The 13506-nt window shown below is 42.2% G+C and overlaps 1 protein-coding gene across 3 annotated transcripts in view; it reads left to right on the top strand.

Moving 5' to 3' along the window:
* LOC147436403 (nudix hydrolase 20, chloroplastic-like) overlaps positions 1–11355 on the top strand; it is a 209396-nt gene extending 198041 nt beyond the window's left edge. The window contains exons 6-10 of one of the 3 annotated variants that reach the window (XM_086489318.1): positions 2523–2602; positions 2675–2790; positions 2862–2982; positions 3157–3222; positions 11319–11355. In XM_086489318.1, the coding sequence (XP_086345444.1) occupies positions 2523–2602; positions 2675–2790; positions 2862–2982; positions 3157–3222; positions 11319–11340 (405 nt within the window). In that variant the 3' untranslated portion in view covers positions 11341–11355. Of the gene's footprint in view, positions 1–2522; positions 2603–2674; positions 2791–2861; positions 2983–3156; positions 3223–3904; positions 4230–11318 lie in introns of those variants that run through there. The other 2 variants (XM_086489319.1, XM_086489317.1) reach the window with 2 other exon arrangements.
* Positions 11356–13506: the final 2151 nt, after the last annotated feature.

Here is a 13506-nt window from a genome sequence, read left to right as displayed (position 1 = left end):
CCTTCCAAGCGGGTATCGCATTTCCTAGGGGGAACCGTCGGGTTTCAAAGGCAGTTTAGTGAGGTTAGCGATAAGTTACCTGGAGGAGGCAACTCCAAAGGGAAGACCGAAGCAAGTCCTACAGTACCTGGGCCTCTGAACAAAAGGTACTTGGTCGTTGTCACGCCCAAATCAAGTTGGCGAAATGGGTCTCTCAAGGGATTAATCATGGCCCTAAGAGTAGATAATTCTGGACTCTCGTAGTCTAGAGGAAACTAGTGACAAAAGCGTCTGCCTTTGGTTTCTGGGTGCATAGTCCTTGTCGTCGTTCTTGTATACTTTTTTGTGTATGAGGGGAGTGGCCAGGCGTGCCCTACCCGACTCCGAAAACAAAACAAAAAAGATATGTATCTAACGCTTCCACCCCGAAAGAACATATGTAATGTTTTTGTTTTGCTCCCATGGGTCATTTTTGACCTCCTCTCTCTCTCTCTCTCTCTCTCTCTCTCTCTCTCTCTTTCATTGTGTTCAATTTAGCTCTCTCAAGTGAAGTAAAGTAATCTTCTGTTTGTGTGAAGTACTAGATGTGAGTTATACTCCTTAAACCCTTCCTTTGCACTTGATAGTGGTATCAGAGCTCTGGACGTGCTTTGGCTTCGCGAACTCGATGGAAGCATCAAGAATCCAAGAAGAACCAAGAACCCAAAGAACCTCTCTCTGTTTTTTTTTTTTCTCAAAGAAGCTTCATGCTCATTAGCCACTCCCATCCTTAGTCCATTGCGCATCAGGCATGCTCCTTGTCTCGAGTACCAAGATTTGCTTGCCTCATATGCGGATATTGAAGGAGTTGGAGAAAAGATCCCTAACCCTTTTCTACATTCTCATTCGCATGTAGCTTGCATCCACTTCCGTCGACATGGAACCATTGGAAATACCTCCGAGCTTACATCTTCACTTGCAAGGACTATTTGGGCGGTAGTACTTGCTCGCAAGGCAAAGTGAGCATCAAGGTTGATATTTTGCGACAGTAGTAAGGCTACCTAGTAACTCGGTTGGTCGGTGTTATCACAATAGTACCTACATCCCCAATATTTGCAAGTTTGGAGGAGTTTTCATCTGTTTATTCATCCACAAGCATCAAAAGGCATTCACCATCAAAAGTACAAAAAGCATCCACAAGAAGAAGTTCGGCAGTTGTGTCTCACCTTTAACAGGAGGGATGTCACGTGTGCATTGCACTTGAGACACGTGGACAAGGTACCGTGACAGGTCAGCATCAATCTTAGTTCGCTTAGGATCTAGTCTGGCATTTTGTGAGTCTCTAGAAGGACGTGCATGATCAAGCAGGTCATAGTTGCATACCCTCACTTGTACAATACAGTCACTTAAGCATATAGGCATATGGACAGTCACTTAAGTCATTTATTAATAAGTTACTTTGACATGACATTTATTAAAAGTAGGTAGGGCAAATGGCTAAAAGACCTATCAAAGAGTCACTTGGCCTTCAGTTTAAAGATAGCAGAATCCCCTTTTCAGCCTACAACATCAGATCGCCCTAGCAGTTTGCATCAAATTCAGCCGTAGCGTTTTGCATAAGATTCAGTCCTAGTGGTTTGCATCAGATTCAGCCCCATCCAGCGTAACCGCGAAACGTTTCAAGGCCGAAACGTTTCACCCTGAAACGCAGCGTTTCACCACGAAACGTTTCAGTCCAAAATGAGAGCACAGTGAAACATGGGACCGAAACGTGCGTTTAGCGACTTTGAAACTAAAACTATGGTAACTTGTTGTTAGTGAAACGGCTTCACTTGGTGAGCGAAACGTTTCAAGGCTCGAAACGTTTCACCTGTCGTGACCTGTCGAAACGCGTTTCATGGTGACGTTGGCCCCAGCCTTTTCGCAGCAGATCAGCTAGCTTTTTTGCATGAAGCATCAACATTCAGCATTTAGCCATTGTATTAACATTTAAGCAAGTACCTGCTCTGGCAATAGAGCAAGGGGGGCCTTGAGGGTGGTTGGGCTGTGGTGTCGTCTCTCTCTCTCTCTCTCTCTCTCTCTCTCTCTCTCTCTCTCTCTCTCTCTCTCTCTGCGCCTCTCTTTCATTGTGTTTCTCTCAAGTGAAGTAAAGTAACCTTGTGTTTGTGCGAAGTATTAAATCTGAGCTAAAATCCTTAAACATTCTGCTGCACCTGATACTTGTGACAGTGGTGTCCATCTGTATAGCCTCTGCTAAGACCACGTATTCCAAAAAATGTATCTCTGGCAAGACGAACTCACTCTTCTTCCCGTTCATGACTTATTTGTGTTTCCGCAGTGCTTGAAAAACGGTGACAAAGATTTTCAACTTCAAGAGAGAGTCGCTTATTGCAGCTATCATTACGCCTATAGATTTACATAGCAGCTTTCTCTCTTTTCTTCTTTCCTCTTTTGTTCTCTCTCAAGTTAGATGAATGGGCAGGCTCACATTCTTAAGGTTCTTTTCGTTTTTGGCTCAGGGATTCTATTTGACATTATTTTTGTCTTTGTGTTTGTCAAAATAGCCAGTGGGATTAAGTTGTAGGGAGAATGTGATCAAGGAGTGCGATGAAGAAGCTGGTATCCCCAGGGAAATTGCAGAGAGGTATTTTTTTTTAACAGTCTAGCATGGACAAAATTGATGCTCATTATGTTCCTTGTGCCTTTTTATCTGCAGAGCATTGCCAGTAAGTGCTGTTAGCTATGAAGATGTTGATTCCTTTAGGCTGAAAAGAGATGTCCTATTTTGTTATGATTTGGAGCTACCTATGGACTTCAAGCCATATAATCAAGGTTTGGATACTGGGAATTCATTGTAAGGCAGTTTGAAGAGAGTAAGTTTAAATTCTTGCATTTGGTTGTAGATGGAGAAGTGGAGAGTTTCACTTTGCTGCCGATTGCGGAAGTGGAGAAAATCCTTAAAGGGAGTGAAGCATACAAGCCTAATTGCACCCTCGTAGTCATCGACTTCCTCATCCGCCATGGGTATGTTTCCTTGAGGTCATTTTCGTGTCAATCAAATTGAGTGTGTGCAGGTGTAACTTTATTTATATATTTTGGCTATGGTACAGTTCATGTGCAACTCATGATGCATATGTAAATGTTTGTACATGAAGGTGTTTACATGTGCATAGCCCGCGATTGTATATTTCTATACAGGTACATAACCCCGGATCAAAGAGGATATATTCATCTTTTTTCAAGTTTGCGACAAGGAGATTGTTTGTAAGCTTTTCCTCTACACAGTCCTCCACTATTATCTCGTGGGTACCTTTAAAGTTTTGAGAGCAGAGTTTCGGTTATCATTGAAAAGCATGCAATAAGCACTGTAACAATTTGCTTAATGTAAAACAAGGAGTTTTTTAACACCAAACAACAGGCGTGTACGGAAAAGCCATCCAAATACAAGCATTACCTTGATTATGTCCACAATTTGTGACAGCACCCTTGAGAGTATTCATATCCAAAGCTTATCCACTTTGATGAACTTCCAGGTAAAAGCTTTAGTATGGTGTAGCACGTGCCCTAGCACCATTGCCAAGTCATTTGTATTGTGGCATGTACGTTTGTAGCATGACACAACATATTGACCGCCTATTAGTATTAGGAACCAAACTTTTCATCGTAGGCTGCTATGAGGCATCAATAAGATTATGCAAGGAAAAATAAAACACTCAAAACTGTGCTGATAAGCTTGTAGGGAATTCTTTCTACAAGCAATTGCTGTTCTGGTTGTGCTATTTATACTGGTTGTAAAATGCCAGGCTATATTCAAATTTCTCTGATTATTCTACTTCTTGGCATTCCCGCAACTGATGTTTCTGCGAGATTCCTCTCTTTTTTGTTTGTTTCTTTGCTAGATAGCCAATGTTCGTGTGTATTTTACTTGTTTTTGGTTTTGAAAAAGTGGATCCTCTAGGTACACTGCGTGATATGCTGTGCACTTCGCACATCCTTAAACAGTGTGCATTCTTTAAAAGAGTGCAAAAGCTTGAAGCAACTGGAAAGGCATGGCGAAGGGATCATGGCTGTTGAATTCGAAAGGCTTGTGTGTTATGATTGTGACTTAAACCTACAGCCCAAAAGCTCAATTGAAGCAATAGGAAAGCCATGGTAGTGATGCCCATGGGAAAAGCTGTTTCCAGCTTGGAAGCGAGCCTTCTACTAAAACTTCTTGTAAGCAATCAATGGAATTGTGCATCATGTTAAACAATCCCAAAGTTTTTAACTCACGAGGCTTATTGTGATTGCCTAACAAAGTCGAAGCTAAGAGAGTTATGCATTTAGCATCAACTCTTATATTTTAACAGCAAGTTCTTGTAGACACAATGGACAGCGAGAAGAATGATATTCAAGGAGGGGAGAGAAGACAGATCTAAGGTTCTTGTGAATTGCATGCTGTAGAAAGACAGGAAAGCAGGTGAGATTGAATGCAAGTCTGTGATGAGATCAAGCTATGGCTTGTCTGCTCTAGTCCTGGTACCCGAGTATTTTGGAAGAAATCATAGGAAGATGAACATTTCTTGATATGAGCTATTGCAGCTTACTTTATACAAGCATCCAACGAGAGGAGGTACAGTAGACGACTCCCAGTCCCCTTGACTCTCTAGGGCAATAGCTCATAAGTTATTCCAACTCTAATCCTTGCACTCTAATTTGTTCCTCTCAATGTCTTTAAATTTTCCTCCATGTTCGAACATCCAACAATCAGAGCTAGGTCTTCCGGTACGATGGTGAATAGTCATTGTTCATGTATAATTATGTTGTGATGTGCTTTTGTGGGTGGGGTCTCTTCAGCATACTCAGCCACCACCACCTCTACAGAAATATGGTTGCCTTGAAATGTATCTCTACACTCTTCTCTATACCTTTGCTTGCTCCAACAAAATAGTTTAAATGACAAGCTTCCATTGTTCTTGCCCTGGGCTCGAAAGATAGCATCAGCAGAAATCGTTGCAGTTGCAGAGAAACTTTGAATACAATCTACTTGGCAGTGCCTCAGCTTGGTCCAATCCGCGATGTTTTCCCTCATCGGTGGTTTGAACATCACATCCAACAATCGGAGTTGGGTCTTCGCGCATGATAGTGAATAGAAACTGCTAGGGTACCCTCATGTATAATTATCTCTAGGGTAAATGTCCCAAAGTGAGGATAGCGAAGGGAAAATCTATGCGATTGGGGTGCTCTGATTCTCCAAAATAGTCGTTTTGAGCGTTTGATTAGCAATGCTTTCTGTACCTGTTTTCAGTATCCTGTCAAAAGAGCCCTGAACAAAGGACACACCCCCACATCTCAGACATATAGCCATACGCCGGATTTAAATCATGAATCTCGCATCACGAATTTCTACACATTCTTCTAGCTGTCGAGGCTTTGAGTATGAGTCATGCTAAGATGAATGTCACTTTATAAGTGCATGTAAAGTTTTTTAAAGATCTCACAAGAATTTTGAGATTCAAATGAGTTCTTGATCGATCCAAAAATGGCAAAACATTGCTTTTGGTGGGTAGGAACGAGAGACAAAGTGGATAAAAAGGCATATGGATGGGCATGAGGGCTTAGAAGGGGATTTTGTATTTGCGAGGTTTTGGAATTGAAACCTTATTTTCGAGCTTTTTCACGCTCGTATTACACTAATAATATATTCAAGTATTAGTGTGGCATGAGAAAAGTCTATATTAGATTGTGCCATCCTTCAATCACAAAACAACCGAATGTAGCATGCATGGATGTCTTGCTTGTGGGAATGTATGCTATGCATATCTTTTATAAGCCTAAAATGTGACTTAAAAAAAATATCATTTCTAATTAGTTTTGATTGAACATCATATCTGAAAAATACCAAACATATTTGCCAATCTCAAAGTAACTTAGCAAATCAACTCAAGAAACTTCAAAACCAAACTGAATTTCAAGTAGAAATATGGTATGCATAACATACGACATATCAAACCTCAAATCACATAATCAAGTCACAGCCACCACAATGCCATGTCCAAGTCATATGGTCACCATGTACATAAAACACACAAATCAAAAATCAAAATGAAATCTCTAGAGAGAGCATGTACCTTTTCATGCTCAGCTTCAAGGAGATTATCATTGTCCATAATATCAATGACACTCACCTTAAACTTGACATGTTGGAAGATTATTATGGAAGACAAAGAGCATAGGTAGAGAAAGGAAAGCAACTTGGTCAACATGGGCCTCTTCAAGATCATTGATTTACGAAATGTAGGAACACACTCCCTCTACTTTACCTTCTAATTGTCAGTGCGTCCCTTCCTTTAGTTTCTCTAAGATTGCATGTACATCCACACGTTAGTAATTTCTTATATGCAATCCTCCTACAATGGTGAAATCTAACCGTCAGGAAGTGATTCCAATAGATCACTTCCTAGAGACAACATTTTGGATAGGAAGTTCCTCAAGCGCACGTGATTGCGTTCCGAGAGAACATTTCAAATAAGAAGCACTTTTTGTGCTATCTAAAGTACACCACACTTAATATACAAGAATCGGACTCATGTCGCCTTTGGTGGCATGTTGCCTGTGGCAACAAGGACACTATACAAAGCCATGAACATAGACTTATCATCTCTCTAGCTTTCTCTATGTTTCAAAGGTTTAACATGCATAGTGTTCAATATACCCCTTCAAGACCTCATGCATTTATGAGGTTTATAAACATTTTGAATCATCATTGCTTTGTGAGAATTTTTGTTCAAAGTGTAAATACTTGCTATTTCTTGAAGCAGTTATCAAGGGTTAGGAGAAGTGTACATATTGAGAAGCTCCTAACCCTTCCCTGCTTGGAAATGTTCTATATTAAATTCACTCCATGATTAGCATTTTCGTCACTGTCATCATGCCTAGCTTATGTAGCATCCTGTGTGTGTGTGTGTGTGTGTGTGTGTGTGTGTGTGTGTGTGTGTGTGTGTGTGTGTGTGTGTCTCTCTCTCTCTCTCCCCCTCCTCTCATATAGCTTTCTTTTCTTAACATATTGCAAGGAGAAGATGTCTTGAAGGTAGATGTGAGACGTAGAATTTTTTTACGAATATATTAACAGTTAATTACTAACAATTGCAAAGATAGAGTGCTTGCAATTCTAAAATTATGGTAGTAGTATGATGGTGGATACCTCTAAAACCTTATAGCGGGGGGGGGGGGAGTTTATATGTTGGAAAGGGAGGAGGCTATTAACGTTGGCTAGTTTCAACCACATCCTCCTCTACATAGGGATTGAAACCCATAGACTTGACATCATAGGAGAGCACGCAATAAGCCATGTAGTAGATGGCTAGAAACAAAGGAAAGACATGCACCATAGTATCGTTCTGCATGAGGTCAAGGGTGGCTACCTTACTTGCCCACGTCATCGGAAATTTCAAGCACCAGCATGTACTCATTGTCTCCTCCTTCTCTGAGCTAGCAAGCTAGTAGACAACCCCTTCCTCGGCCGATTGTGCATATCAGGTGTAGAAGTTGGTCTCAATGTAGTGCAATAGATTAGTCAACATTGCCTTAATCAACTGTGTGTGTGTGTGTGTGCGCGCGCGCGTGTGTGGATCAGTGATCAGTGAATGGAGTCTCCTTTCCATGCAGCACGTGAAAGTCTCTTTCTCTCTCTCTCTCTCTCTCTCTCTCTCTCTCTCTCTCTCTCTCACACACACACACACACACACACACACACACACACACACACACACACACACACAGAGTACACACAACCTCAATGGATGAAGGGAGGTAGCTTGTCTTGGCTGTGTGGGGCGAGCTAACCTCTCTCTCTCTCTCTCTCTCTCTCTCTCTCTCTCTCTCTCTCTCTCTCTCTCTCTCTCACACACACACACACACACACACACACACACACACGTCATTGTTTAATGGCACAGGGGATGGGAAGGACTGTGCGATGCCTACGATGTTTAGTGAATGGTTCAAAGGTAGGAAAGCTGAAGATTATAATTGTGCATCCAAAATAGAAGTGGTAGAGGGAATTGAAACCTTTACCATTTTTAGAGTCTCTCTCCTTCTTTCAGTCGCTTGCACCGGTATTGTCTACCTCCCTTGTGCTAGCCTGTCGATAATGCAATGTGCACGCTTGTGCACAGAATCTATTGGGAATTGCATGTGATATGGAGATGGCGGACAAGTGCTATTAGATGGGCGGGTGTGCGGACGATCCCCCCCCCCCCCCCCCCCCCCCCCCCCCTCCCCCCCACCGGTTCTTTTTTTCAAGTTTGTGTGTATATCTTTTCAATTTAGTGTATAAACGATAGTCGATTAATGAAGATCATTAGCATTATATTGTTTATTATATTGATAGAAAACCCTAAGCCGGAGAATTATTGCTAGATTAATATGCCATAGTTTTAAAATAAAACATGAAGTAAATTATTTTTGCTACCTCTTTCAACTATTGTGTCCAAATTACATATAATAGAAGAGATGTTGAGCTCTTTGATTGTGGATGACTAGAGAGCTCAACACTTACTATGAACTATATAAGAGATGTTGAGCTCTCTGATCATCCGCCTGCAAGATCTCTTTGATCATCTGTGTGCACGCGGATGACTAGAGAGCTCAACACTTACCATGAACTATATAAGAGATGTTTAGCTCTCTGATCATCCGTGTGCACGCGGATCATCAGAGAGCTCAACACTTACTATGAGTTGTGTAAAAAAACGAAACGGTGCCGTAAAAAACTAGTTGAATCTCAACATCTTCGACATTTGTTAAAGCTCCCACATCCCATGTTTCGCAACCAAGGGGATATGCACCTCCCTTCCTCCTCTATCCATTGTAGCTCGTGTTTGCACATACACAGATCCCATCTTATATGTCGTCCCTTTCCCAATTGTTTACTCTTGATTGATAAGCTCATGTGCAACTCAAAAGTACCCATGCACCACTCGCTATACCTATGACGGAAAGAAAGGGGGCGGGGGGGGGGGGGGGGGGTGCTCCGCTATGGTGAAAAAAGGGGGGGTTGGAACCCCCTGGTCGTATAGCCTCTATGCACATAAGCATTCCCAACTTAGAGACATCCCTTCCACACTTAGTCCATTGTAGCAGCTGCAAGGGTCAATTGAGAAGAAGTGGCGTGAGATTGTGTCCAAGCTAGTGCCGACACAAATGGCCATGACCTAGCCAAAGTAAATTTCATGAAATTTAATGAGGTGTTGTGAGAGAAGTGGTAAGGGAGAAAATAGGAGAAGTTGGCTAGGGTAAAACCCCCAATAGCGGAACAGTTAAGGTGAGCAACAAATTGCTACGCATCTACTCCATTGTTTCATGCGTGAAGGGGCGCAATCGAGAGCTCCTCACCACAGCTACAAACAACAAAAATTCTGGTCCGAACAATGGCGCACAGGTGATGGACGACGACGACAAATTTTTTGTGTGTAACAAAAACAGGGGTGCGATAGAAACCAGGGTCGGGTGAATAGAGGAACGTTTGACCAGCAAGGCTCGAACACGAAATCAAACGGCCAGAATTCCATCTCGACTGAGCTAACCAAATCGGCACTTGATCTCTGATGTTCTGCAATTGGTGTGTTGCTTTACTTAGCATTAGGGGTAGACGTGTTCCTCCACAGGGACATGTTCCCTTATTGGTCCCTTTACCCTATAAAGGTTGGTTAGCTCAGTCGAGATGGAATTCTGGCCGTTTGATTTCGTGTTCGAGCCTTGCTGGTCAAACGTTCCTCTATTCATCCGACCTTGGTTTCTATCGCACCCCTGTTTTTGTTACACATAAAAAATCTATCGTCGTCGTCCATCGCCTGTGTGCCATTGTTCGTACCAAAAATTTTGTTGTTTGTAGTTGTGGTGACGAGATCTTGATTGCGCCCCTTGACGTATGAAACAATGGAGTAGATGCGTAGCAATTTGTTGTTCACCTTAACTGTTCGGCTATTGGGGGTTTTACACTAGATGTAACGGAAAGAAAAGGAAAGGCGTAGCTTGTATTTTTTAAATGAGAAAATGGGCGCCCTCCCCATTTTTTTTTGTGTAAAAAACCATTGATTGAGAGAGAGAGAGAGAGAGAGAGAGAGAGAGAGAGACTTCTCTCTCTCTCTCTCTCTCTCTCTCTCTCTCTCTCTGTGTTTCGGCTCGTCGTCCTCGTCATAGTCAGCATCTCCGGGAGGAAAGGTCATGAGCTGCCCCCTCTCGTCTGCATTGAAGCACGTTCTGTTCCCGTTCACGTTCCCGTTTGCAAGGACGATGATGTGCAAGTGATCAGAAGGGAAGGGAGGGCAAGGTCGTGCAGGTCTCAGGAGAAAATGGGAGAAAGTGAATGGTGCTACTGTGAATGTAGGGATTGACCCCTCTAAGCTGCTTGATAGGAAAGGAAAGGGTAGAGCTGCAGAGAAGGGCAAAGGGAAATTTACAAGCAAGGAGGTGGCTGCTTCTCTGTAGGAAGTAGATTAATCTTGTACTTGTCTGGCAGAATTTTGCAATGATCAAAATTCTGAATGGCCTAGAGATTTCGATTACGTGTGTTTGCTTGTGGAGAGAGAGAGAGAGAGAGAGAGAGAGTGTCTCAGATCCAATTGTCGAGGGGAGAATCTAAAAGTGTGAGCCAGCTCCATCGGTGACTTCATCAATTAGCAAGCCCACAAAGTCAATCAGTGCAAAACCGGCAAGGCAAAGATATTGGAAGCTCTTTTGGTGATTCCTATATTCATAAGACACGATGGATTGAGCAGCACGCTCTCTGCAATCATATGTACATACATCAACACAAGCTCACAGCTTTTGCAGACATCAAGGCGGGTAGTGTCTTGATCAACACAATAATATGTATCCATCCCAACTAGATAAGCAATCGATTGAGCAGCATTGGAGATGCTAACCATTGAGGCCAATAAAAACAGTTCAGAGTGTTTTAAAAGCTGTATTACTAGGTACCATAAAGCCCCATAGACACACTTGCTTGACACCATGGGGCAAGTACAAATCAAGATATGTACAAGTAAACTCTCCTCACCTCATTTGCTCTCTCTATAGACTATCCATCATCAGATGCATGCTATGAAGCATTCACCATGGGTACTGACGTGTTAGTACAACAAACCATTTTGCAACCCTATTGTTGGAGTTGGACAACCAATGAATGAAGAGAAGGTAGCAAGGGCCAAAACACGTCATTTTGTAGACTTGAGTAGAAGCTTGCATCAAATGACTACAGAAAGTAATGCTTTGTACAAAACATTTGTCGCTGATGGATTTGGAGAGAGAGAGAGAGAGAGAGCGAGAGAGCGCTTTGTGGGACGTGTGTTTAACTTCACTATCCTATCTTATTGCAGTTTTAGCAAGGACCATGATTAAATTGTCAATCCATGGGACGAAGCTGACTCGACTAGTGCATAGAGGCTACAAGAGGTTGTCAATCTTTCGGAAAGTAATTAACAACTGCATCCAACTCAAACTACACTCAAGTGACTGAAATCACTAAAAGCAAATCCCTCATCGGCAAACAAATCACATCCTTTACATCATCAAATGCATCCAAACATAACGAAACTTTTATGAAAAGTTTATAAGACCTAAGCATACATGCTTATGGTCTCAAATCCCACTTTAAGTCAAGTGTTAAAATCACGATTATTAACAGTAGTTGATTTTTGACCTAGTTGTTTTCGACCCAGAATGCACCTAAATGCTTAGCAATGATATCCCAATGCCCCGCGTATGCTTAGTTTTCTATTTTGAAGTGTAAATTCTTATTTATGATGAAATTAGGCCGCAGGTCGGTGACATCAAAATCTACAAATTATTGTTATGTGTTTACATCAATGCATAAAGCTCTTACCTGCGATTGCAATGCAACAAACACGACTGTAATGTGACTACCGGGGAGGGAGTAGGAAGCGCGAGAAGGAGAGAAGTGAGCGTCGTTATCTCACGCTATGTATTTCATTATCGAAAACTTACAAATAACTTACAAAAATTGGCCTTTATACCTTAGCCAAGGTTTTTGGTGGTCAAAACTAATAATTTGGAAGCTCTAACTAAAGATAGGTAATGATAGATTGATACAAGTTGGAATCTTGAAGTTTGGCTCATCAATTACAAGGTTTATCCGAAAAATGGGAGTTACAATATTCTCAGTTTATAAAAAATAATAAGTGTTTTACACTGAGAGCTCCGAAAAACGGTATTCATGGTATCCATGTTAACTTGCTACTAACATTCTTCCCCTCCTCACATGTGTCGTCCCTTGATACAGCTTTATGGGCTGAAGTAGTCTTCGAGTTGACGACGGCTATCGAGGCGGTCTTTAAGCGTATTGAGTGCCTTTTAGTATATAATCTTTCTCTCTTTATCTGGCACTTGCAAGAACTGCATGGTGACTTTGTTCTTCAGCTCCATTGCTGAGTAGCCTACAAAGCGTGATGTCAGGTTGCTAATCACTGGCCCAAATATTTTCGATCGCCAAGTGAAGAACCCTGTGTAGAATGCTTCCTCAAACGCCAGCATATTGTGAAAAAGTAAAAACATACATCTAACATAGAAGCCATAGAGGACTTCTTCGGAAGGTTGCCCACTGAGATCATAGCACAACCCCTTGTTACCCTCAAGGAATGACATCCACGGGGGGGGTGCCTGCTTGCTCTGGCTCATGGAATACTTCGATGCATGTGAGTAGCATTCGGTAAATTTTGTATAACATTGCATATGATAAATCTGGTAGACTTCTGAAGAAAGACATGGTGTCCATTAGGGTTTTCACCATGTACTTTTTCGTCGGTGGTCTTTTGTCTAGAGCAGGCAATCTTGGGTAATTCAGCCAAGTTGGCCGCTTCTTTAGTAGTGCCTCGTGTGCTTGCTAAATCCTTACTCGTGGTACATGACAGAAAGTTGGATTGTAGGGCGGCAAGTTCTCTTGTGAACAGAATCAAGTACCTTGGATTCTTGTTCAACCAGCTCAACCTCCACTTCGGGTGGTCTTGATCTGCGCCCTCGACTTGCATGTGAGTGTAAAGCCTTTCTTTAACTTGTAGCAGCTCCATTTTAATCAGAGGGTAGGGCAGGGATTGTTGGTGCCATTGCACATTGATCTGATTAGGAGTGAGTTGTGTAACATTAACGGAGTGAAGAACTTTTAGCTCCCAATCCATTGTTGCTTTCCACTGCTCATCTACCTCTTGTGTGATTTTTTCTTTCAATGCATCTTCTTCAGCCTTTGAGAGCTGGACCATTGGCACTGTGTCTGATTCAGTTATGTGTATTTGAAACTCTTCCACGCCACTTAGCTCTTTGGTTGGCTGCGTCTCCATCTCAGCGAATGAAATATAGAGGGGATCTCTACATGGGGCCGCTCCAAAGTGCCTGTCTCCTCTTGGGTTTCCGGCCATCCCTCTTTCAATATCTGGTTGACTCTATTAAGTTCTGCTACTTCTTTCAGCAGCTCGTCTTCTCTTTGGACCCGCATCAAAGCCAGGTCTTTGTGCTGAGACTGCTCCAGCTTAAGCTCCAGCTCGAGGTCTTTAT

Source organism: Adiantum capillus-veneris, chromosome 18 (assembly GCF_014529385.1).
Source record: "Adiantum capillus-veneris isolate H3 chromosome 18, ASM1452938v2, whole genome shotgun sequence".
NCBI classification, from domain to species: Eukaryota; Viridiplantae; Streptophyta; class Polypodiopsida; order Polypodiales; family Pteridaceae; genus Adiantum; species Adiantum capillus-veneris.
The sequence above is the reverse complement of the archived record's forward strand: the minus strand, read 5'-3'. Positions and strand labels throughout refer to the sequence as shown.